Source organism: Micromys minutus (genome assembly GCF_963924665.1).
Source record: "Micromys minutus genome assembly, chromosome: 25".
Classification (NCBI taxonomy): Eukaryota; Metazoa; Chordata; class Mammalia; order Rodentia; family Muridae; genus Micromys; species Micromys minutus.
This window is the reverse complement of record NC_137960.1, coordinates 683,945-710,428: the sequence shown is the minus strand read 5'-3', so window position 1 is coordinate 710,428 and position 26,484 is coordinate 683,945. Positions and strand designations below refer to the sequence as shown.

Here is a 26,484-nt window from a genome sequence, read left to right as displayed (position 1 = left end):
ATGAACTGTAGTCAGGCTCCAGGTTTTATCCTCTTGGGACTGTCCAGTGACCAACAGAAATGGCAGCCCCTCTTTAGCATGTTCCTGGCTCTTTACTTGCTGGGCCTTTTAGGTAACCTGCTACTTCTGTTAGCTATTGGTGCTGATGTCCACCTCCACACCCCCATGTACTTCTTCCTCAGTCAGCTTTCATTCGTGGATCTTTGCTTCATTACCACCACAGCCCCTAAAATGCTGGGGGCTCTGTGGACTGGAGATGGATCAATCTCATTCTCTGGATGCCTGACTCAGTTTTACTTCTTTGCTGTGTTTGCAGACATGGATAACCTTCTTCTGGCAGTCATGGCTATTGACTGCTATGCTGCTATCTGCCACCCACTGCTCTACCCACTTCTCATGACTCCCTGTAGATGTGAGATTTTGGTCACTGGTTCGTGGGGAGTAGCTCATTGTGTTTCTCTGTTCTATACCTTATTGCTCTCTCAGTTATATTTTCATACCAATCAAGGGATTCCTCATTTTTTCTGTGATTCTAGACCTCTCTTATTGCTTTCCTGCTCAGACACTCAGCTCAATGAAGGCCTGATGATGGCTTTGTCTGCAGTTTTAGGAATCAGTGCACTGTTTTGTATTGTAAGTTCTTATGCTTGTACTTTTTGTGCTGTAGCTAGGGTACCATCAGCACAGGGGAAAAGAAAAGCCTTGGCTACATGTGGTTCCCACCTCTCTGTAGTCCTCCTTTTTTATAGCACCGTCTTTGCTGCCTACCTGAAACCTCCATCCATTTCTCACTCCTCTGGGGAGGTGGTGGCTGCTGTCCTGTATACTCTGGTAACTCCCACTCTGAACCCCTTCATTTATAGTCTGAGAAATAAGGATGTTAAGAGTTCATTGAGAAGGATCCTGAACATGGAGAAATCTCAGAACTAAGGATCATCATTCAGGAAGAATCACCCCACACATCACTACCACCCATGCAAAATGAGTTAGTTAACACCATGGCTCATGGGAGAATTACATGATTGCTACGGCTAATCTTCAGTGTTAACTGGACTGGATTTGCAATTACCTTGAACACAGTACTTTGGGCATTTCTGTGAGCATGTCTCTGCAGAGATGTCACTGAGGAGGAATGTGAATGTGGGTGGCATGACCCATTACATATCCTGGAATGATAAAAGGAAAAAAAAAAGAAAAACCAAACTTTTTAGAATTTTTCATCTGTTTTTACTTGCTGAACAGACATGTAATGTGACCTATGACACCATCTGCCTGTTGTGCTTTTCTTATTTGGATACATTGTATTCTTCAAACCTTGCATAAAATAAAATTTTCATTCTTAAATTGCTAGTCACGCATTTTGCCAACACAACAGAACAGGTTAAAAAAAACAATTATCTGTTGAAAATCATACTATGTTATGTTTGATGTTTGATTTTTTTTCTTAATCTTATATTCCTGATATATGAATTTTTATTGAAATCTCTCTACATTCAGTAGATAATTGATTTCCTACTAGTCTTGGTAACAACAGCCCCTTGATATCTACATAGGTTTTACTATCTTTTCTGTTGTAAAAATCTAGTGAATTTAATTGTTTCTGTCATTTTCTAATATCTTTATTCCAGCTGAACTTAGAGCATAAATCATGCTGAATGTTTTTAATGTTCAGAGAAGTTAAACCCTACGAAAGTGGATAGGAGGCTGGAGGGTCTGAATATAAACCAAGCCAATAGTAGAAACAGGAAGAGAAAGAATATAATTCTATTCTATCTTTTAATGGAGAGTATAGGATAAGATTCCTTTAAAATAATTTATTATTGTTATTATTGTATATAGATATGTGTGTGTGTGTATGTGTGTGTGTGTGTGTGTGTGTGTGTGTAAAATTATTTGTGACATGGAATTTTGTGGGATAACAAATTACAATTTACATCATCAAGTTTGCATGCCCAAATGGAAAACACCTAATAGGAAAGAACTCTTTAAACGTCATACTACATTAAAATAAATGAAGAATGTTCCAGATTCGTGTTTGTTTTGGTATGTTGTTTCTATAATTGCCTTTCTATTAGTTATTAGCAGCAGTGTTATATACAACAACAGGCTACAGAGTGACAACCCAGTACATGTCTTCACTTTATGATGCTCAATTCAGAGCACTATTTATGGTGTGTTCAGTAAACAACTCACAGTAATCTATATCATCTCTTAAACTAACATGAGAAAATTGGATTAGTATTATCCTCCCACTGGACATAGTTTCAAACACCAAAGAAGGAATCTGAGAAAGAGCATAGTTACTCATCTCCAACCCACTGTGAGAAAGATTTTAGTCAAGACAGTGATTGTCCAAGAGAAAATCTTCACTGCCCTCCTTTTTAGGTCACATTTCAGTTGGTTTGCAGTAGTGAAGACTCTGTAGTGCCTGGTGCACCTTCTCTGTCCTCAAGCTGTAGATGCCAGGGTTAAAGATGGATGTGGTCACTGGGTAGAGCAGGGCAAAGACCTTGGAGAGGAGCTGGGAATGGACAGCAGAAGGCACAATGTACAAGACCAGGAGTGTTCCATAGAATATGGACACCACAGCCAGGTGAGAGGAGCATGTGGAGAAGGCCTTGGTCCTTCTGGTCCCACAGAGATCTCTCAGCACATTCACCACAATCTGAGAATATGAGATTAAAACCAGCCCACAGGGGACAGTCAGGAAGACAAATGAGGGAAAAAATATAGTCAACTGGGAACACTTGAATTTCTGAGCAAGCAAAAAGGATTGTGGGTGAGAAATCATAGTAAATGTAATCAATTAGGTTGGGGCCACAGAACCTCACACAGCAAGTAGTTTATCTCTGATGATGCCAAAGAGCCAGACTATGAGCACCAACCCCAGGCATCATTGAGGCCCCATCAGGAGTGGGAAACATAGTGGGTAATGAATTTTGAGGTAACAATCAACTTGATAAATACTTCTTCTTTGAACATTATTGTTTTTCTCAATTTTATTGGATATTATCTATATTTACATTCCAAATGTTATTCCCTTCCCTGCTCTCTCCCCTCCCTCATCTCCCTCAACTTGCTTCCATGAAGGTGCTCCCTCTCCCATTTACCCTCTCCACCTCAGTACCTTGGCTGGTTGATTATCTTGTTCTTCCCAAGAGGTCGCAAACATTTCAGCTTTTCAGTTCTTTCTCTAGCTCTTTCAGTGTGGTCTCTGTGTTCAGTTTGATGTTTAGCTGCAAGCTTCCTCATCTGTATCTATATGACTCTGGGAGACCTTCTGAGGAGACATCCTTATTTCGTTACTGCCAGAAAACACTTCTTAGCATCAGCAATAGTGCTTGAGTTTGGTGGCTGCATATGGTGATTCTCCAGGTGAGACGGTCTCTGTAGACCTTTTCTCAGTTCCTGCTTCTCTATTTGACTTTGTATTTCCTCCCCTGTTTTTTTCTCCCTTCTAAGAAGGACTGAGGAATCCACATACTGGTCTTCCTTCTTTTTGAATTTTATAAGTTCTGTAGATGTTTTGTTGGGGATTCTGAGCTATTTTCAAGGGGAGGGGCACTAGTTTCTCCTTATAAGTGTGTACATACCATGAGTGTTCTTTTGTGAATGGGTTACCTCAGTCAGGATGATAGCTTCATGTTCCATCCATTTTTCTAAGAATTTAATGAACTCATGGTTTTTCATAGCTGAGTAATTCTCTATTGTATATATGTACCACAATTTCTGTATCCATTCCTCTTTTTAAGAACATCTTGGTTCTTTCCAGCTTTTGGTTATTATGAATAAGGCATCTATTAACTTTGTTCAGCATGTGTTCTTGTTAGGTGTTGGAATTACTTTGGGGTATATGTCCAGGAGTGGTATAGCTGAATCCTCAGGTAGTACTGTGTCCAATTTTTGGAAAAATGGGTAGATTGATTTCTAGAGTGGTTGTACCAGTTTCCAATACCATGAACATTGGAGGAGTGTTCCCCTTTCTCCACATCCTCACCAGCATCTGTTGTCACCTGAGCTTTTGATCTTAGCCATTCTGACTGGTGTGAGGTGTAATCTTAGTGTTTTTATTCATTTGCATTTCTCTGATGACTAGGGATGTTCAACATTTCTTTAGGTGCTTCTTAGCTATTTGATATTCCTCCTTTGAGAAGTCTATGTAGTTTTGTACCCTGTTTTTAACAGGATTATTTGATTCTCTAGAGTCCACCTTCTTGAGTTCTTTGTAAATATTGGACACTAGTTCTCTATCAGATATAGGATTGGTAATGATTATTTCCAAATCTGTTGGTTGCTGTTTGTCCTTTTGACAGTGTCCTTAGCCTTATAGAAGCTTTGCAATTTCATGAGGTACCATTTGTTGATTCTTTATATTAGAAAATAAGTCATTGGTGTTCTGTTCAGGAAAATTTCCCCTATGTCTATGTGTTCTAAGCTATTCCCCACTTTCTCTTCTATTAGTTTCAGTGTACCTGGTTTTATGTGGAGGTCTTTGATCCACTCGGACTTGAACCTTGTACAAGGAGATAAGAAGGAATTGATTTGCATTCTCCTGCATGCTGACTGCCAGGTGAACCAGCACCATTTATTGAAGAGGCTATCTTTTTCCATTGAATGTTTTTAGCACTTTGGTCAAAGACCAAGTGACCATAGGTATGTGGGTTAATTTCTGGGTCTTCATCTATCTCATTGGTCTACCTGCATGTCTCTGTACCAATAACAGGTAGTTTTTTTTTTTTTTTAAATCACCATTGCTATATAATACAGCTTGAGGTTAGGGATGCTGATTCTCCCAGATATTTTTTTTTTATTGTTGAGAATGGTTTTTGCTATCCCGGGTTTTTTATTATTCCAAATGAATTTGCAAATTTCTATTTCAAACTCTATGAAGAATTGCCTTGGAATTTTTATGAGGATTGTATTGATTTTGTAGATTTCCTTAGGCAAGACAGTGTTGATCCTTCCAATCCATGAACATGGGAGATCTTTCCCACTTCTGGGGTGTTCTTCAATTTCTTTCTTCAGTGACTTGAAGTTCTTGTCATTCAGATCCTTCACTTGCTTGGTTAGGGTCACACGAAGGTATGTTATATTCTTTGTGGCTATTGTGAATGGTGCTGATTCTCTAATTTTTTTCTCAGCCTGTTTGCCCTTTGGGTAAATAAAGGCTACTGATTTGTTTGAGTAAATTTTATATCCAGCCACTATGCTGAACGTTTTTATCAGCTTAAACATTCCCTGGTGGAATTTTTGGGGTCACTTAAGTATACAATCTCACCACCTGCAAATAGTGATATTTTGATTCTTTCCTTTCCAATTTGTATCACTTGGACCTCTTTTGTTGTCTTATTGCTCTGGCTAGTACTTCAAGTACTATATTGAATAGGTAGGGAGAGAGTGGGAAGCCTTGTCTAGATCCTGATTTTTGTGGGATTGCTTCAAGTTACTTACCATTTACTTGGATGCTGGCTACTGGTTTGCTGTATATTGCTTTAAATATGTTTAAATATGAGCCTTGAATATCTGACTTTTCTAATACTTTTAACATTAAGGGGTGTTGAAATTTGTCAAATGCTTTCTCAGCATCTAGAGAGATAGTCATGTGATTTTTTTCCTTTGAGTTTGTTTATATAGTGAATGACATTGATGAATTTCCATATATTGTACCATCCTTGCATCCCTAGGAGGAAGCCTACTTCATCATGGTGAATGACTATTTTGATGCATTCTTGGATTTTGTTTGCAAGTATTTTATTTAGTATTTTTGTATCAATGTTCATGAGGGAAATTGGTCTAAAGTTCTCTTTCTTTGTAGGGTCTTTGTGTGGTTTGGGAATGAGCATAATTGTGAACTCAAAGTATGATTTGGGTAGCATTTTCTGTTTCTCTTCTGTGGAATAGTTTGGAGAGTATTGGTATTAGGTCTATGAAGGTCTGATAGAATATTGCATTAATCCCATCAGGTCCTGGGCTTTTGTTGGTTGGGAAGTTTTTGATGAATGCTTCTATTTCTTTAGGGGTTATGGGACTGTTTAGATTGTTTATCTGATTCTGATTTAACTTTGGTACCTGGTATCTGTCTAGAAAATTATTCATTTTCTCTAGATTTTCTACTTTTGTTGAGTAGAGGCTTTTATAATAGAATCTGATGATTTCTTGAATTTCCTCAGTTTCTGAGACATGTGTGGAGCAGATACTGATGGAAAGGCCATTTAGAGGCTGCCCCATCTGGGATTCCTTCCCATATACAAGCACTAAAACCCAGATACTATTGTGGCTGCTAAAAAGTGCTTGCTGACAGTAGCCTGATATGGATGTCTCCTGAGAGGCTCTGCCAGAGTCTTACTGATACAGATGAGGAGGCTCACAGTTATTCACTGGACTGAGCAAACAGATCCCAATGAAGGAGCTAGAGAAAGGACTGAAGAAGCTAAAGGGGTTTGCAACCCCATAGGTATAACAGCAATATCAACCAACCAGACCTCCAGAGTTTCCAGGGACTAAACCACCAACCAAGGCTTACACATGTAGCATAGGTTGGCATTAGCTAGCATCAATAGGAGGAAAAGCCCTTTGTCCTGTGATGGCTTGTTTCCCCAGCATAGAGGATGCCAGAGTGTTGAGGTGGGAGTGGGTGGATGGGAGGGGGAGCATCCTCATAAATGTAGGGGGAGCAGTAATGGGAAAGGGAGGCACATGGTAAGGGGATAACATTTGAGATGTACATACATAAACTATACAATAAAAAAGAAGAAAAAAATCAAAAAAATTAAAAATTATCACATCAAGTTGAACAAGCCAAGCCAATAAAAGGAACAGAGACCAAGAAAATGCATGTGAACCAGAAATCCACTTGTTCACACACTTGGGAACCCCATAAAAACACTAAACTGGAAGCCATAGTATAAATGAAGAGGATCTGGTGCAGACCTGTGCAGGCTCTGTGCATGTTGTTTAAGTCTATAAAGCACATGGCCAATCACCGAAGAAACAAACCATGGTCTTATTCGGTTGACACAACAGCATGAAATCTATGGGCTGTCTGCTTCAGCAGCGTGTCACACATGAAGTGAGCTGAAATCAAGAAAACAAAGTGAGATGATGGCAAACAAATGAAAGGAAATCAAATCGGCAAAACCACATCAGTGTATGCTGCTTCTCACAGAGTACAAATGAGCCCAGTCAATATCACATTTCATGGGCTAAACAAGAATCCTCAACCAATGAGACATACCAGCACTCCCCAAACACCAGCCACCACTGTGAACATAAAACATGCCCCACCTGAGAATCATTGACTTCCTTTTGGGGATAAAGGTGGAGATAATGTAATTAAGAAAACAGAAGACATGGAAAGATGATCACAACCAGATGTATTGAAATTTCACATAGTGGAAAACCAAGAGAAGGGAAATGAAATAGTTACCAAAACTACAACTCAAGATAAAAATGAAACAAAACAAAAGAAAAATCTTGTTTGTTTTCTAATGGGAAAGAAAGAAAGCCCATGAATCCCTAGATTTAAGTGAAGTGGTGATGTCATATATAAGGCTCCATGAGTTTCAACATGGTCATGAAAAACTTGGCCTCCAACATTTTAAAGTCTTGAAACATACATGACCTCATCGTCTCTCAGGACAGCATATTGACAGCAGTGACACCAGAGGTACAGATCCAGCAGCACAGAGAGCTGCATCGACTACTCCTTATAGAGCTAAACAAACTGTACCTGTTGGCTCAGTGCTGCAGCCAGAGGGCCTCTAGAGCTGTGTCCTCAGGTAGGATCTACAGCATATTTCGTAAACATTGTATCCTGAAAAAAAAAACTTTGACTGCTGTGACACCATCTTCATATTGTGCGGGTACGTGATGTTGAGGAGCTATCCTGTGGCTGTAACACACAACAGGAAATCTTGTGGAGCATAGGTGTACAGGGTCTCAAACATATAACACATGCACTATGGCACCAAGTCCTATGGTTCAGTTTATAAACCTTGATCCAAGGTTTTCTTCTAGGGCTTAATTAGGATAAAAGCCATATAAAATTATTTAAAACATGCAATTAAAACAGTGGATCTTGTGCTTGAAGGAAGTAGATTGCTACAAAACCCTCAATTTTTCTTTTTTTTCTATTTTTTAATTTACCCCTTAGTTTTATAGGGAAAATTTTTCTATTTCAAATGAATCTTATAGTGGAGATATTCTGGATCTTTATATTCTTAATGTAACTGGCTATACAAGCATCATGGTCCCTGTTCTTCAGAATGTCAAAATTTTACAAATATCTATATTTAATGTTAAAAGTTCTTGGTAGAAATCCTAGAATATAATATGAACTGCCCTAAAAGTTTTAAAGAATAACTTAGATATTGCTATGTACACAAAGATGCTCATACCTATTATGTCAAACATAAAAAATTTAGAAGAATGCATATCATAATGATTAGACTAAATGTGTGGCAGGTCCTGTATCAGTGTATTAAAATATGATTTCAATTTCAAAATTCCCCAAATAACAAAGAGAATTTTCTAGTAAAAAAAAAGAGAAAAGAAAAAAAGTATCCCAGTTATAATATACTATGGATGTACTTTTAAAAAATTTTCCCCCTTATTTCTCCTCCTTACCCCCTACCTCCTTCCTCTTACCCCTCTCCAGAGTCTCTCTACATAACTATGGCTGTCCAAGATTAATTATATAAAGCAGACTTACTTAGAACTGCGAAATCCACCTGTCTCTTCCTCTCAAGTGCTGGGATTAAAGGCACACACCACGATGCACAGCATCTCTTGAGCAAGTTTTAGAAATTAGACAACTCATTTAAGGAATAAGATTTTGAAAGCACAGACCAGAAGCTGCAGAGGTTGCTCAGTGGTTTAGAGCTTGAATTCCCCTTGTAGATGATCTGGTTGTAGAGAAAGAATGCTATTGGACAACTCGTTTCTCAAAACACGAAGAGGTATCTTTTTCAGAATATCATCAACGAGTTTCAGAAAGATCTCGTCCACATTTAAATTGTCCTTGGCTCTGGCCTCGCAGAACCTCATCCTGGTTATCTGCTGTGCAAACTTCTCTCCTTGCTGCCTGGAGACTTCTCTGTCTGTTTCACAGTCCAGCTTATTTCCGACCAGGAGAAGCTAAGCGTCTTCTGCAGCATACTTATCAATCATTTTCATCCACTTTGGCAAGTCATCCAACATCTCTTTCTTGGTGATGTCATACACGAGCATGATCCCCTTGGCACTTCTGCAATAGGCTGCGGTAATGTGGTTAAATCGATCCTGCCCTGCTGTGTCCCCCAGGACGCCAGTCGAGCAAGGCTGGCATGGCTGCAGCTGTGTCCCAGACAAGGACATGAATGAAGGATGGAGACATGCCACTAATATTCAAGCCTTAGAAGATGCGGCACAGATGCGGCAGCGATTAAGGCAGATGAAAGCAAACACACACAGATGGTGGACAGACAGTCATAGCTGAGGGTGACCAGATCTGTAATCTAATTTTCTTCCCTCTTAGTTTCACAGTCTTGATTTTAAAGTCAACACCGACGGTGGACTTGCAGGCCTCGCAGAATGTGTCTTTGGTGAAGTGCTCCATCAGGCAGGTCCTGCCCATGCTGCAGGAGCTGATGATGATGACCTACAGCTTGAAGTCAACCTGCCTGGGTGGCTGCTTCCTCTGGAGGACCTGGCCTCAGGACAGCGCTGGGGAGACCTCGCCCAGGCAGCCGCCTGGTGCAGTGCTGTGCTCAGATCCATGCATGCACAAGGCTCAAACTCTGTTCCAATGTCCGAGTGGACGTACTCCCGTGCACCCTCCAACCGTTCCGCCCCTCCGTCTCCGGTAGTCGGAAGTCGAGGAAGGGAAACAGCTCCTTTTCCTCTGCAGCAGCCAGCTGCAGTATTTTTTCATTGCAGGTGTAGTGCTCCACCTGCCAATGTCGTGCAGCTTTGTTCAGTTCCACTTGTAATTCTCCCCTCGCCCTGTTGTGGTGGGCGAGACTTCACAGTATCGCAGTTCACTGTAAGAGTAGTCCTGCAGCCTCTGCAGGCTCTGCATATAATGACCAGGTGGGAAAACCCCAGCACAAAAACCAAGATGCCCACAATCAGGAAGGCAGTGGCCCTGCTGGTCCCTAAGTGGGTGACATATCCGGTCTGGAGAAGGCAGCCCGCCAGGATGAGAAAGGTACCAGTCAGGAACTGCAAGGTGGTGCAGAAGATGGTCTTGTAAGGAATCTTAGGAGGGCCTTTGTTTAAGAAATGAGATCTCATGACAGCCCGAGTCTTTAATTTTGTTAGATGTAGTTTCAGCAGCTCGAATCTCTCCTGAAGGTTACAGTGTTCTGGGTCAATGCAGGCGAGGGTCCAAAGTTTCTTTGCTTCATGAGATCACAACTTGACCTTGCAACTCAGATCTTTTTTCAAGGTTACAAAGTCCGGGTCAGTGTTAGAGGGCAAGCTTTTACTTTGTTCTGGGGAATCGCTATGTTACCTTGCAGCTCAGACCTCAGCTGAAGGTTTCAGTGTCTCAGTCAGCACTGTTTACAATGCTCCTGGGGATCAAAAGGAGACCTTCCAGCTCAGAGCCCCTTTGAAGTTTGTGTTCCCTTTCAGTAGGGAGAGCTTCTGATGCTCATTTAGCTCCTGGGGATCTCAGCACTACTTTAGTGCATGTGGACATTGTGATCACTCTAGTGAATGAACTCAGCTGACATGCAGAATGTAATGGCATCTGAGAAGAGGATTGACAGTTGCCCTTAGAGGCTTGAACTACAGTTTCTCAGTGTCTGTTCCCCATCTACCTCCCACAGACTAACGGTTTCTTTTGTTCCACCAGCAAACAGCTGGTACAACCACTCTGGAAATCAGTCTGGCGGTTCCTCAGAAAAATGGACATAGTACTACCTGAAGACCCAGTTATTCCACTTCTGGGCATTTACCCCAGAGACTCTCCAACATACAACAAAGACACATGCACCACAATGTTCATTGCAGCTCTATTTATAATAGCCAGAAGCTGAAAAGAACCCAGATGTCCTTCAGTAGATGAATGGATACAAAAATTGTGGTTCATTTACACAATGGAGTACTACTCAGCTATCAGAAACAATGACTTTATGAAATTCTTAAGAAAATGGATGCATCTAGAGAATATCATCCTGAGTAAGATAACCCAGTCACAAAAGAACAGACAAAATATGCAGTCACTGGTAATGGAATACTAACCCCAGAAAGCTCTGAACACCCCAGAAACAACTCACAGACTGTGTGAAGTTCATAAACAACAAAAAAAAAAAAAAAAAGAAAAAAAGAAAAGAAAAGAAAAAACCATTATGCTCAATCCTTACACACCAAGAAAACTTTGACTAATTCTGGGTTACATCCTGTTTTACATGTACTTTATGCTCATTGTAACTAGTAAGACCTTAATGAACATTATCAAACCTTTGAAAAAAATTTAGACTATATATATATACATATACATACATACATACATACACTTACATACATGTAAATGTACAAACACATACACACATACATACACACACATCAAATTTACCAAGCATATGGTTCAATGGTTTAATGCATTTGCCTTGCAAGCTTAATGACCTGAATTTTATCTTGAAAAGATAAAAGAGTGGTATGCTTATATACCCTGCACCCCTAAATCCATGTTGGAGACTGAGAGAGTACAACAGTCCTGAAACTCACAAGCTAACCAGATTAGAACATACAGAACAGCAGAAACAGTGAGAGCCCTTTTTAACTGTGGAAGTCAAGAGACAGCTCCTCAAATATCTCCCTTGTCCACACACACACACACACACACACACACACACACACACACAAGAATATCACAAATAAGCAGAGTAACATTTACACATGAAGAATATCTTGTATTCATGTACACTACCCCCAAAATAAAGAATATTTTGAATCATGAATTAATGTATTCTGGCAAATAAATGCTGTTAATATACTCTTATTGTGTGACTAACATCTCAGAAAAAAAAAAAAAAAAAAAAAAAACTCTTGAAGGTCTTTTAATTTTCTCCCTGGTTTTGCTGTTCCATATGGCAAATGTCCTGGAAACCTTACCTTGCATCATATGGTCCTTTCATTCTTCATTTATAACTGGCTCAAGCATATTTATACAATGAGAAGGAAGTAATGAGTCAGGTAATGTGTGGCATATCTAAACATGTCCCTCTCTGAAAAATACCACATGGTTTACTGTGTTCAAGTGCATCTTTCTCAGAGAATCCAATGAACTTAAATTCTCACCTGATTCATTTGGACTGCTTGAGCACAAGTGGAAACTGTACTTGCTCATCCTTATTCTTTGATCAACACTACTTCCTAGTTTATCTTGTTGAGTCTCCTCTGTGTTTTATTGCTTGATGATGCAAAGTATGATTTGGAGTTTGTTTTTCAAGTAAGAAGCATATACCATTCTCAAACCTGATACTGAAAGGCAAAATAGACTGCTAAGTTGTAAGTTTCACTGAAATATAAAGAATAATAAATATGTGGAGATCTTATTTGTTATCTTATAAAAGTTGATTAGGCTTCCCATTTTCAATGCAGCGCCAATCCCAATTTCAAAATGTATACTGTCTAAATTCATCTGGTGGAATCAGGCAGTTTTCTGGGCTTCTTATATAAGACAGCTTTATGGCATTTGAGAAAATATTCTGTGACCAAATTGACTAGGTTACATCCTTTCACAACTCAGACTTAATCTTTCAGTCTCTGTTCATGTCACATCTACTGTAACTTGATGATGGTTACGTGAGTTGCTTTTTGTTGCTGTAATAAAACATCATGGGAAAGGCAAATTCCAGAACAAAGTGTCTGGTAGATGTAGGGCTCATGGTTCCCATTGGATACACACATCACCATCATAGTTCAGGCAGACAGGCATGTTGCTTAAGCAGCAGCTGAGAGATGACATCCTGACCTACACCGGAAAGAGAGACAATGGTGGAAATGGCATCTGCCTGGTGAAATCTTAAAGCCCATCCCAGTGACATGTATCCCACAAAAGGCTACAATTCCTAATCCTTGCCGAAAGAGTTCAGGTCTCTGGAGAGCAAGCATTATATGAATCTATGGGGCTGTTTGACATTCAAGCCACCATAGAGGTGCCACATCGGATCATTGTATATATCCTCTAGGTGGAGCAACAGTCATGGTATTACAGGATATTTGATACTACTGCCCCCTCAGATTGTGTTGTTTACTTAATAAACCCATTTCTAGTTGTTGGATGGCTCAGCTTTAGCACTGACCTTTAGTCCCTCTAGTTAGAATACAGGCACTTCCTTAGTAAATACCCTTCATCCTAAACACTTAATACAAAGTGTGTTTGTCAAATGAAGCACCTTGTTTGAAAGTGATGTCTAATTGCATAACAGAGAAAATTATGAATCAGAAAAAGATTTAATAGAAGATATGCCAGGAGGAAAGGAAAGCTACTTGAGGGGTACTTCAGGCAGACACACACACACACACACACACACACACACACACACATACACACACACACACACATACCCTACACACACACACAAGAGAGAGAGAGAGAGAGAGAGAGAGAGAGAGAGAGAGAGAGAGAGAGAGAGAGAGAGAGAGAGAGAGATGAGGAGATAGAGAGATGGGCAGAGAAGAGAAGAGCAGAGGAGAGGAGACAGAGGAGGCACTTCTACCTAGTGAGTTCTAGAGAGGCATATTGAAGAGAGTACAAGCAAGACACAGATGAAGCCAGAATGAACCATAGAAAATCAAGGAGCCAGAAAATTACAAAAAAAATGCTAGTCAAAGCCAAGTAGAGCAAAACATCAGAGGCCAAGAGAGAATCCAGACTGAGTCAGGTCGCATGGAGAAGAGCTTTGACTCAGAACACTTGAGTTGAACCATTCAGAGAGATGAAAAAGAACTAGAAACAATGGTGTGCAGTATGTATGAGAGGCTGAAAATATTTTAGGCCTAAGTCAAATTTTACAGAAACAAGAAGCTCCAGAACTTGGCCTAGGTTGGCAGTCAGAGGCAGTAAGCCTCAGAGATTGCAATTATACCTAGTGAATAAAAGTGACTTTAACATGTGGTTAATAAGGGTGATATTGGAAGGCATATATTGACTCCATACATGCAGCTCAGCAATTCCCCACTGATGTGGGTAGTGGCATCATTGTTCATGCATTTCAAAATTCAGCTCTACTGTTCTGATATCTCAGGTACCTAATGGAAAACTGTGAAAGGCCATTGGGGAAGGGTAAATGTAGTGCAGGAGAGAGGTGTGCATTTTGTTCTCAAATCTTCTCACTGTCCCACTCTCTTAATCTGGCTGGAATTCAAACTTCCAGTCCTAAAGACAAAAGAGGAGACATTTTATCTTTTCTTTCTATATCTTTGCATTTTACAGAGAATGAAGACGGTGTGTAGCAAAGAGCAGAAGAAAGGAAAATGTAAAGATTTCTAGACACTCTGCGACTTTTACTCAAGCAGAAAGTAAACAGAGATCACTGAATATCAGTGAGTGTAGTGATAATGTTAGACACCTTACAGGAACTATAAATCAAGATTCTGACATTAGCAGATAGGTGATAAAATGGATAAAAATAGTGAAATTTTAAATCAAAGTAACAGTGCTTATTTCTTTTATAGGTTAAAGACAAAAAAAAAAAAAAAAAAACCAGATATTGACATCCACTTTCACCCTGCGCCTAAAATTTTAGTGCCTAAGGCACCTGATGACATGGAACCTGCTTTTTCCACCTGTTCTGCTGACAATGTGGTTATGGCTGACACTCAGGCCCCTGCTAACCTTGCTGCTAATAGCGGGTCTACAGCTGACATCCATGAAATTCCAGTTACCATTCCTCCTGACAGTGAGACTAGCTTTGACACTGAGGAAAACCCTGCTACCCTTGCAGATAACAGTGGTTCTACAGCTAACATTCAGAAAATTCTGTTACCATTCTTGCTGACAGTAAGGCTACTGCTGACCATGTGCCAACCCCTTTCTAAGACACAACAGACCCTGCTGAATCTGGTGGCAATCGTGAAACAGAAACAGTTACTATCATTGGGTTGGATTGTCTAATTAATGTAGCTGTTTACAGGAAGCATGTTTGTATGTACCCCATGCTTACACAGAGCCCACTCCTGGTCCCTGCCTTTTTCATTCCCTAGACTCCATTCAAATGACCGACCTGACTCTTTTGACATCTCTTAGAGCTAACCACAAATGTAAAACTGTTACTTTGGATAAGGAATCTATATTTGTTCCTGAACTAGACAAAGAACTTCCCTCCACTCAGGATTCTGAGATGAGTTTTGATTCTTCAGACCCCATTGATCACATTGTACAAAGCCTGGCCACTATCATACACCCTCGTTTTCTCTGGTTCCAAGAGATGCTACAACTCAAATTGCTTGTCATATATTTTTTTTATCATTTGTGTTGACACTGATGACCTGACCTGTATGAGAAACTGATTTCAACAAATGTAGCATGGAGAAATTGGTCAAAAAGCTCAAGCTTACAAAAAAGATGAACCAGGTAAGTTAGGACACAGTAGTAGCTTAAAATGGATGAAGTTTTTTTAACTTGAAAACTAGGTCTCTTTGTTACTAATACTCATGATTAATAAATTTCATGTCTCTACAGGGCTCTTTAGGCATTACCTAGAACCAGAAAAAGTTGTTCCCTTTTATTAATTCATAAAAATACTTCACATAGTCTAACAAAACCAGTTTAGACCACACAACCGCCCATGTCAAGTTGGTTGGTACTTGGTTGTCTTCTATTCTGAAGTGAGGAAATTATTTTCACTCTAGTGAAAACCTTGTGTTTTCTGAATGGCTAAGCAGAGAAGTCTTCCTGTTAAACATTAGCTTCTATTTATCTCTGTTCTTCTGACTTGTGAGGGTAGCATAGGCTTGGAAACAAACATTCCAAAAGAAGCAACATCTGAGAATAACAGTAACAAAATCAGCCCCCACCTTCTCACTGTTTCTCATTACATTGATCCTGAAGATAATTACACTGCTGCTGTTGATGCTTATCTTGACAATACCTCCAGTGACGTGCCTGATGATAATATGGTAATTCTTGCTTTTGTTCTAGGTGCTACTGCAGCTGATCAGTAGAGCCTGATGCAGAATTCTGGATCAACTAAAATAGATATTTTATATTATATATTTTATAATATATATAAATTTTAGAGTGAGGTATTTTATTTGATAGTAGACTGCAGTAAAAATTGTTGGTTATTAAAAACTCAGTTGTGCCATGTGATGTTTCAAAGAAAAACACTTTTTCATTTATGTTTAATGTTATTTTTTACTTGTTTACTGTACATTGTGCTGACTGCCCCCTCCCACTCAGGCTCTTCCACAATCCTTACCCTGTGATACCCTCCCCTTCTCTGAGTGGGTGGGGGTCACTTGGTGATCTCCCCACCCTGCAAGTCTCTCTGAGGTTAGGCGATTCCTCTCCCACTGAGTCCAGACAAGGCAGTCAGCTAGAACATATCCCACATACAGGCAACAGCCTTTGAGATTGTCCCTGCTCCAGTTGTTTGGGGGCCCTCTTGAAGCCAAGCTGCATGTCTGCTACCTATGTGAATGAAGGCTTAGGGCCAGCCTACGTATGTTCTCTGGTTGGTGGTTCAGTCTCTCAGAGCCCTAAGGGTTCAGGATAGTTGATTTTGTTAGTCTAAATGTAGAGTTCTTTTCCTCTGAGAGACAGAAATCTTTCTTATTCTTCCATTAGAGTCTCTAAGGTCCATCCAGTGTTTAGCTGTGGGTTTCTACATTTAAGTCAGCTACTGTGTGGACACTCTCATAGGACAGCCTATTGGAGACTCCTGTCTGCAAGCGTAACAGAGTATCATTGATAATGCCAGGGATTGTTGCTCATCCATGGAATGAGTCTCAAGTTGGGTAGGTTATTGGTTGACTCTTCCCTCAGTCTCTCCTCCATCCCCCCGTTCCTGCATTTCTTGTAGACAGAAAACATTTGGGGTTGAAAGTTTTGTGGTTGGGTTGATGTCCCTATTGCTCCATTGGGATTCCTCCCCAGCTTACATATCCCCAGTGTTGTAAATCACAGCTCAGAACATCTCCATTAACATTTGTGTGCCTCCCTATCCCAGGTCTCTGACTCTTCCTGAAGCTGCTCCCTCCCTCATCACCCCACCCTTGCAGATTTTCATTCATCATCATGGCCCCTACCTCTCCTCACACCGGACCCTGATTTCCCTCCCCTTTCCTTTCTTATATTCTTTTCCAACCAGTTCCTCCATCCATCTGTCTTCCATGACCATTCCATCGACTCAAACATTCTTTCTTGTGCCCTTCTTCCTGTCTTGAATTCTTGGGTCTGGGGAGTGTACCATGGGTATACTGTAATTTATGGGCTACATCCTGAGAGGGGAGAGGTAATGCTTAGGCTCTTTTTCACTGAGCACCACTGGATTATTTACATGCTTTAGGTTCCTAGGCATATGAGACCTGCATACCTTAAGATAGCACCTTCTAGAGGGAAAACAAAACCAGTTTGTAAATCTTTTTCTATTGTCTCTTTTAGAGCTCTTTATTGGACACTTTAACATGATTTAGTTAAAGAAATTACATACATTTTATTTTATTTGTATATGCTTGGATTTTGTAGATTTATATAGAGGGGGGTTTTGGTTCTGTAGAATTTCTATGCACCATGTGTGATATAATCGAGTGCTGGGTGCCCTGGAACTGGAGTTACAGACCTGTGTAAGCTGCCATCTGCATACTAGCAATTAAAACAGAATGCTCTACAAAACAAAACTAGAGCTCTTAACTGACAAGCCATCTCTCAAGCCCATAATATTTGTGTTATTAACACTGTTATATACAACACAATAAATTTTATCATAAGATACCATTTTATTATTAGATTCTCAATAAATTGTCAATTGTAAAATGCAAAAATACACTAAGAAATCTTAGATCAGTATGTCCCATGTTTGCAGATGGATCAGACAAAGACATTTTAAACTGGAACTATGACCCTGCACCTCAGTACTCACCTTGTGTACATATTGTGTGTGCATTGATACACATGTGAAGGAGAGACTGACTTTGTCTTCCTCTTACTTTCCTGTGCCCCACACATGTGGTAAGTGTGTGGTGGTCAGAGCACAAGGCCACTTGACAGTTGTGTTCTGTCACAATGTGGGTTCTGGGAACTAAACTCAGGTCATTAGGCCTTTCCTTGTGTTCCACCCCATGGTCCCTCAGTTTTGGAGCCATGTTCACTCACCCAAATCCATGATGTGTTTGATTTATTCTCTTGGAGCACACTGATTCTCAGACTTGTAGGCAAGTAAGCTTTGGGGATCCCCTTATCCCCACATCTGCAGTCAGACTTTCAGGGCAATTGTTTTACCAATTGACTTTTACCAACCCCAGCCCCTCATTCTCATTTTTTATTTCCAAGTCATAGTAGGTTGTTTCTTGATCATTTGTACTTCTAGGGGGTTATTTAATCTTTAAGTTTGGAGCGTTAAATAAATAATACAGTAAATTACAGTTTCAAAATGTTCATTTGCTTATTGAATCTTTTCTTTAAAAAAACTGAACAGTTTCAAAAGTGCTTATAAAAGTCTGCCCTCCTACTAGCACTGGAGGAGTGTTCCCCTTGCTCATTATCTTTGCCAGAATGTTCTGTCACTTTTGTTTGATTTTAGCCATAGTGACTGGTGTCAGATGGAATCTTTAGTGTTCTCTGATTTACATTTCATTGATGACTAAAGACTGAACATTTAAGTGTTTCTCCACCTTCTGAGATTCTTCGGTCGAGAATTCTCTGTTTAGATCTTTGTCTGGTTTTTAATTTGTTTTATTGGTGCCTACCTTTTTGTGTTCTTTATACATCCCTGTACCCTTGTCCCTTTTCCCTTCTAGGTCTCTACCTCCCTCACCCCTGTGATTGCTTTCTTCTCCCTCCCAAGTGGGACTGAAGTGTACTCACTTGGGCCCTTCAGCTTGTTGAACTTTTTGAGTTCTGTGGTATGAATCTTGGGTATTCTGCACTTTTCTCTCTTTTTTTGTAAATAATATCTACCTATTTGTGAGTAAATACTATGCATGTCCTTCTGGGTCATAGTTATCTCACTCAGCATGCTGTTTTCTAGGTCCATCCATTTGCCTGCAAAACTCAGGATGTCCTTGTTTTAAATAGCTGAGCAGTATTCCATTGTGTAAATGAACCACATTTTCTGTATCCATTCTTCTGTCATGAACCATCTGAGTTGTTTCCAGCTTCTGCAATACCACTCTTGGGAACATACTCAAAAGAAACCCCACCATCCCCCAGGGACACATGTTACACTTTGTTGACATCAGGCTGGTTTGTGATATCCATTTGCTTTTTTTTTCTTGCCCTTTATTTTGTGATACTGTTTTTCTTGGCAGCTGAGATGGGTTTCTATATGCAACAGAATGATGCATCCTGTTTATACATCCGCTCTTTTAGATTCTGTCTTTTTGTTTGGTAAGTGAATCCATTGACGCTGAGAGATATCAGTCACCAACATTTGATTGCTCTTGTTATTTTGATGTCTATTTTCCTGTGTTTCTCTTCTGTTGGTTTTGCAGTGAGATGTTTAATTTCTTGTGTTTTCTTGAGTTTAGTTACTCTTCCTGTGTTGGCATATTGCCTCTAATGTCCTGTTTACTAATGGATTAGAAAAAAGATATTGTTCACATTTGGTTTTGTCATAGAACATCATTTTTTTCTCCATCTATGCCAATTGAAAATTTTTCTGAGACTTGTAGTGTGGGCTGACAGCTCTAGTCTCTTAGGGTCTGGAAGGCATCATTCTGGCCCTTTTGGCTTTTAAGTCTCTGTTAAGAAGTAAAGAGTAATTATTTTTGAAAAAATCATTTTATTGGATATTCTATGTATTTACATTCCATAAGCTTTCTCCTTTCTGCTCCTCTTCCATTTTCTCTACCCTTCTCTTGCTTCCATGGAGATGCTCCTAATCCCAACCACCCATCCCATCTCATTGCTGTGGTACTCCTCTAAACTAGGGAAATGAGCCTTCACTGGACCAAAAACCTCTCCTCCCATTGATGCCAGACAATGCCATCCTCTGCTACAAATGCAGCCGACCCTGTGGGTCTCTCCATGTGTACTCATTGGCTGGTGCTTTAGTCCCTGGGAGCTCTGGGGAGGGAGGTTTGTGACCACAGTATCCTGAAACTGACCCAGTTTTCCTTTTAGCAATTAGGCAGGTAGCAGGTCAATAGCATGCCAATAGATACATGCATATCAAATGTAATCCCCAGTGAAATTCAAATGAGATTTTTTTCAGAGATAAGAGAAATAGCAGTGATGCAGCACCATGAACAGCAGACAGCAGTTGGAGAGATGACAATGTATGGAGTCTGGTGTGCAGATTCTGCAAAGTTGTAAAGGAAAGCCAGCACAGCACTGTTTGAATAACATCCAAGGAGAACAAAGGACTCAGATGTGAAAGGATGTATCTATGAGCCTAGAGTTTCAACAGAGGTCAAAGTGTTGCACCACATCCTTGAGACTGAAGCCCTGCCTCCATTTGTACAAAATTCAGATGCCACTTAAGCTCATGTCACTGCTTTCCCATGGTTTTGCTCTTCCCTTAGGAATGTTTCAGTGTCCTCGGCCTGCACTGGGCCAACCTTACCAATCAGGCCACTCACTGTTCAGTATCCATTTTCATCTCTCAGTTACGGCCCAGTCCACTCCTTTGAAGCTTCCCCACACATGCTTGCCTTCTTGCTTTTAGCTTCCATATTTCTGGTTTGCTTTGTTTTCACTGTTCCCCTCCACCCTAAAGCCTACAGTCTGACCAAACACTGACTTCTAACTCCTTCTGTGGTTAGATTAGTTCTCATTATATACTTTGTGCACCTGATGTGAAGGGAGTGGACATTGCCTGTCCCTCTGACTTGTGAGGGTATATTCTAATGTCGATAAATAGTACACCTTGTAGTCAAGGACTCTACTGCTTGTCCTAGTGACTTAGCATATGAGTGTTGAATTAAACTCTTTGCCTATTAATTGTAAGGGTTTCCCATTAAAATGTTTTAAGTGAAAGTCATGAATTTTTAAACTTTTTATTGTATCAGTAGCATTTTAAGTGTTTTTTGTTGTTGTTGTTCCAAGTAAAAACCAGTCTTTAACACTACTCATAAATACTACTTTTATTACCAAGTTGTGTGTAATAAGTTGGCAAAAAGAAAAGACAGTTGAATGATGGCTTCTCTGAATTTTCTTTTTTGTAAAGCTTTTATGTTGCTCTCTCCAAAAGTGTCCATTAACCGGGGCATTATGAGCCCCTCACAATACCTGATGGAATGGTGGTGTTCAACCTTGTGCAGGTCATTTTCAGGAAAACACACCTGTATTGAATTCATGACTGTCACCACTTTGTTATGTCCAGAAGACCCAGTTTCACAGTACTGCTCCCCAAACTTTGCCCTTACATCCTTTCTGACTCCCTCTTCAACAGAAGTACCTGAGCCTTGGAGGCTGTGGTGCTTGTTGATGTTAACCATCTGTCCACACACGGAGATATAGTCTGGGAAGACAGAATCTCAGTAGAGGTATCTTCTCCATCACGCTGTCTTGAAGGCAAGTCTGGATTATTTTCTTGATTAATTGATGTAGAATGACCATGCTGATTGTAGATGGTGGTACTCTTGGGTGGATGGTCCTCAGCTGTATCAGAAAACAGGTGGAGCAAGCCATAGGGAGCAAGCTAATAAGCACTTCTTCCCCTTGCCTTCTCTCTGTCTCTGTCTGCCTGTTTCTCTCTCTGTGTGTCTCTCTCCCTGTATCTCTCTGTGTTCCCCCACCCCCTCTCAGTGTGTGTGTGTGTGTGTGTGTGTGTGTGTGTGTGTGTGTGTGTGTGTGTGTGTAAATGACAAAGCACATATGTAGAGTTGAGCCTGCCACATCATCTAGATGGTTTGATCCTTCTACCAGACTGCAGGTCATCATATTTGGATGAAAAATGTGCTGCATAATCTAAATGCCCCTCTCTTTTTTTTTTTTTTTTTGCAAATTTCTTCACATTAACATTCTTTTTATTAAAAAAGAGAAGTGGTTCTTATATTTCTCTCTCATTCTAAATACACCAAATCTTGGAAAATACTTATTAGTAAGGATCACAGAAGGTTCTGCATGTACTTCAGGGGTAGTGTGAGTTTGTCTCACACATGGATGCAGCTCTCTACAGTGAATACTAGCATGACATTTTAAGGTAACTGTACTGGCTGGTTTTGTATCAACTTGACCCAAGCTGGAGTTATCACAGAGAAAGGAGCCTCTGTTGAGGAAATGCCTCTATGAGATCCAGCTGTAAGGCATTTTCTCAACTAGTAATCAAGGAGGGAGGGCCCAACTCTTGTGGGTGGTACCATCCCTGGGCTGGTAGACTTGGGTTCTATAAGAAAGGAGGCTGAGCACGCCAGGGGAAGCAAACCAGTTAGTAACATCGCTCCCTGACCTCTGCATCAGCTCCTGCTTCCTGACCTGCTTGCATCCCAATCCTGACTTTCTTTGGTGATGAACAGCAGTGTGTAACATAGGTGAATGAACCCTTTCCTCCCCAACTTGCTTCTTTGTCATGATGATATGTGGAGGAATAGAAACCCTGATTAAGACAGTAACTAAATTTTTTTTAGTACAATCAATAATTGTATAATACACAAGGGCCAGATGATCATGTTCCCGACTTTTTTTTTTTTTTAGACTTTATTTTTAAACATTTTTGCATAAATGTATACAAATACAACTGTGTCAATGCTTGGCTTTTTTTTTCCTTTTCTTTCTTTTTTTTTTTTTTTTTTTTTTTTTTTTACAATGAGCAAAAAGTACATGTAATACAGGGTGTAACCTGGAATTTGTCAATGTGTTCTTGGTGTGTAATGGAATACTACTCAGTTCCCGACTTTCTAATTCATTTATGTTTTCCAGAAGAAGCCATTTGTTCAGAATGTATAAAGATGTATAATTTTTTAATTGTATTTTTTTTACTTATGTTTCAAATGTTATCCCCATTCCCAGTTTTCAACTCTGGAATCCCCCTATACCATCCCCCCCTACCCTGACACAATGAGAGTGTTCCTCTCTCAATAATCCCTCCCATTTCTGTCCCAGGCATTTCCCTACACTGGCATAATAAGCCTTCACAGATCCAAGGACCTCTGCTCTCCTTGATGCCTCATAAGGCCATCCTCTGCAACATATGCTGCTGGAACCATGGGTTTCTCCATGTGAACTTGTTGGTAAGTGGTTTAGATTCTGGGATCTCTGGGGGGTCTGTTGTTTTTCCTGTTTGGTTGCAAACACCTTCAGCTCCTTCAATATTTTTCTAATTCCTTCATTGGGGACCCTATTCTCAGTCCAGTGGTTGATTGAAAGCATCTGACTATGTATTATTCAGGCTCTGGCATAGCATCTCAGGAAACAGCTATATCAGGGACCTGTCAGCATGCTCTTCTTGTAATTACTTTATTGTCTGGGTTTGGTGACAGTATATAGAATGGATTCCCACAGTATCTGGATGGTTCTTCCTTCAGTCTCTGATGTGAATTTTGTCTATTTTCTCCTGTGGATTTTTTGTTCCACCTATTAAGAAGGAATGAAGCATCCCCTTTTTGGTCTTCCAATGTTGTGAGTTTCATGTAGTCAGTAAATTGTATCTTGGGTAATCTGAGCTTTGGGGCTAATATCCTCTTATCTGTGAGTACATACCATGTATGTTCTTTTGTGACTGGGTTACCTCACTCAGGATGATATTTTCTAGTCCCATCCATTTGCCTATAAATTTCATAAAGTCACTGTTTTTAATAGCTGAGTAATGATCCACTGTGTAAATGTACCACATTTTCTGTATCCATTCCTATGTTGAAGGACATCCGAGTTCTTCCCAGCTTCTTGCTATTATAAATACAGCTGCTATGAACAGAGCAGAGCATGTATCCTTGTTATGTGTTGGAGCATCTTTGGGGGTGTATGCCCAGAAATGATATAGTTGGGTCCTCAGGTAGTACCATAGCCAATTTTCTAAGAAACTTCTAGACTGGTTTCCAGAGTGGTCCTACCAGCTTGCAATCTCACCAGCAATGGAGAAGTGTTTCTCTTTCTCCTCATCCTTGCCAGCATCTACTGTCACCTGAGTTTTATCTTAGCCATTCTGACTGGTGTGAGGTAGAATCTCAGGGTGGCTTTGATTTGCATATCCCTGATGACTAAGGATGTTGAACATTTCTTTAGGTGCTTCTCAGCCATTCAGTTGAAATTTTTTTTTCTAGCTCCGTACCCCATATTTAATAGAGTTATTTGATTCTCTTGTGTCTAACTTCTTGAGTTCTTCGTATATATTAAATATTAGCCCTCTATCAAATGTAGGGTTGGGAAAAATCTTTTCCCAATCTGTTGGTTGCCATTTTGTCCTATTGAAAATGTCCTTTGCCTTAGAGAAACTTTGCAATTTCATGAGGTCCCATTTGTCGATTCTTGATCTTAGAGCATAAGTCATTGGTGTTTTTTTTCAGGAAAAATTTTCCTGTGGCTATGTGTTCGAGGCTCTTCCCCTCTTTCTCAGTTAGTTTTAGTGCATCTGGTTTTATGTGGAGGTTCTTGATTCAGTTGAACTTGACCTTTGTACAAGGTGGTGAGAATGGATGATTTGCATTCTTATACATGCTGACCTCCAGTTGAACCAGCACCATTTGTTGAAAATGTTCCCTTTTCCCAATAGATGGTTTTAGCTCCTTTGTCCAAGATCAAGTAACCATAAATTTGTGGGTTCATTTCTGGGTCTTCAGTTCTATTCCATTGATCTACCAATGCCATATGTTTTGTTTGTTTGTTTTACAATTTTGCTGAAGATTGCATTGAATCTATAGATTGCTTTTGTCCATTTTTACTATATTAATCCGGCCAATCCATGAGCTTGGGGGATCTTTGCATCTTATGAGATCTTCAAAATCTTTCTTCAGAGACTTGAAGTTCTTGTCATTCGTTTCTTTCTCTTGCTTCGTTAGAGTCACAGGAGATATTTTATATTATTTGTGACTATTGTGAAGGGAATCTTTTCTCTAATTTCTTTCACAGCCTGTTTGTTATTTGAGCATAGGAAGGCTACTGATTTGTTTGAGTTAATTTCATATCATAACTTTGCTGAAGTTGTTTATCAAGTTTAGGAGTTCCCTGGTGAAATATTTGGGGCCACTTAAGTATACTATCATATCATCTGTAAATTGTTATGTTTTGACATCTTCCTTTCCAATTTGTATTTCTTGGATCTCTTTTTGTTGTCTAATTGCTCTGGCTAGGTCTTTGAGTATTTTTGCTGTAAATATTAAAAGGATTGCTTAACCTTTTGTTGGTCCCCGCGGTCTCACTTCATGGATGCAGCTCTAGTATGGAATCGAGCACATTTATGAGGCCCCACACCATTTGGCGCCCCAGGCTTCCTCTATGAACTCAGGCAAAGTTTACAGCGTTCACCTCTGGTGTTTCTGTATAGGGTAGATACGACCACCCTGACAAGTTGTTCTTACATAATTCTTGGCATGTTGTTGTCAGGTCTTACACACACACCCCAACTCCATGGCAGGCTCTATGTATACTGCCATCACACTCTTTGAACTCAATTAAGTCACCATATCAACAAACACACCAAAACACCCAACAAAACAAAACTAGAAAAATCTAAATTAAATGGATGTTTTCGACAGATGACACATACCAATGTTAAATCAATAGCAGGAAAACTAAATAGAAGTCATTAGAAACCTCCCAACCAAAAAATGCCCAGGGCCAGATGGATTTAGTTCAGAATTCTACCAGACATTCAAAGAAGACCTGATACCAATATTTCTACTTCATAAAATAAAAACAGAAGGAACACTACCCAACTCATTCTTTGAAGCCACAATTACTCTGATACCTAAACACAAAAACTCAAACCAAAAAATTTCAGACTAAACTCACTTATGGATATCTATGCAAAAATACTCAATAAAATTTTTGCAAACTGAATCCCAGATCATATCAAAATGACCATTCACCATGATCAAGTAGGTTTCATCCAGGAATGCAAGGTTGATTAAATATATGAAAATCCAGGAATGTAATCTACTATATAAACAAACTCAAAGAAAAAACATCACATGATCATTTCCTTAGATGCAAAAAAAATGGCATTTGAGAAAATACAACACCCCTTAATGTTAAAAGTATTGGAGAGATCTGAAATTCAAATATATCATATCTAAACATAATAAAGGCAAACTACTCCAAATCAGCAGCCAGTATCAAATTAAATGGAGAGATACTTGAAGCAATTCCACTAAATTGGGGACAAGACAAGGATGTACACTCTCCCCATATCTATCCAATATATTCCCTGAAGTGCTAGCTAGAACAATAAGTTC

General features: G+C 39.8%; 1 protein-coding gene and 2 pseudogenes across 3 annotated transcripts in view; 1 reads left to right on the top strand and 2 right to left on the bottom strand.

Annotated features, from left to right (window-relative positions):
• Positions 1-930, top strand: LOC308436707 (olfactory receptor 1f45-like; the record flags this gene model as incomplete). The annotated part of the gene is made up of 1 exon (XM_080937698.1): positions 1-930. One exon carries the CDS (start codon positions 1-3, stop codon positions 928-930), a length of 930 nt encoding a protein of 309 aa, XP_080793824.1.
• A 1,456-nt stretch (positions 931-2,386) lies between these two features.
• LOC308436706 (olfactory receptor 11A1-like) overlaps positions 2,387-26,484 on the bottom strand; it is a 44,689-nt pseudogene continuing 20,591 nt past the window's right edge. The window contains exon 3 of the transcript in view: positions 2,387-2,563. The product of the transcript in view is annotated as an olfactory receptor 11A1-like (transcript). The remainder of the gene's footprint in view (positions 2,564-26,484) is intronic.
• Positions 8,875-9,910, bottom strand: LOC308437234 (ras-related protein Rab-12-like; annotated as a pseudogene). The gene is made up of 2 exons: positions 9,445-9,910; positions 8,875-9,287 (listed from the first exon to the last, which is right to left on the bottom strand). The product of its transcript is annotated as a ras-related protein Rab-12-like (transcript).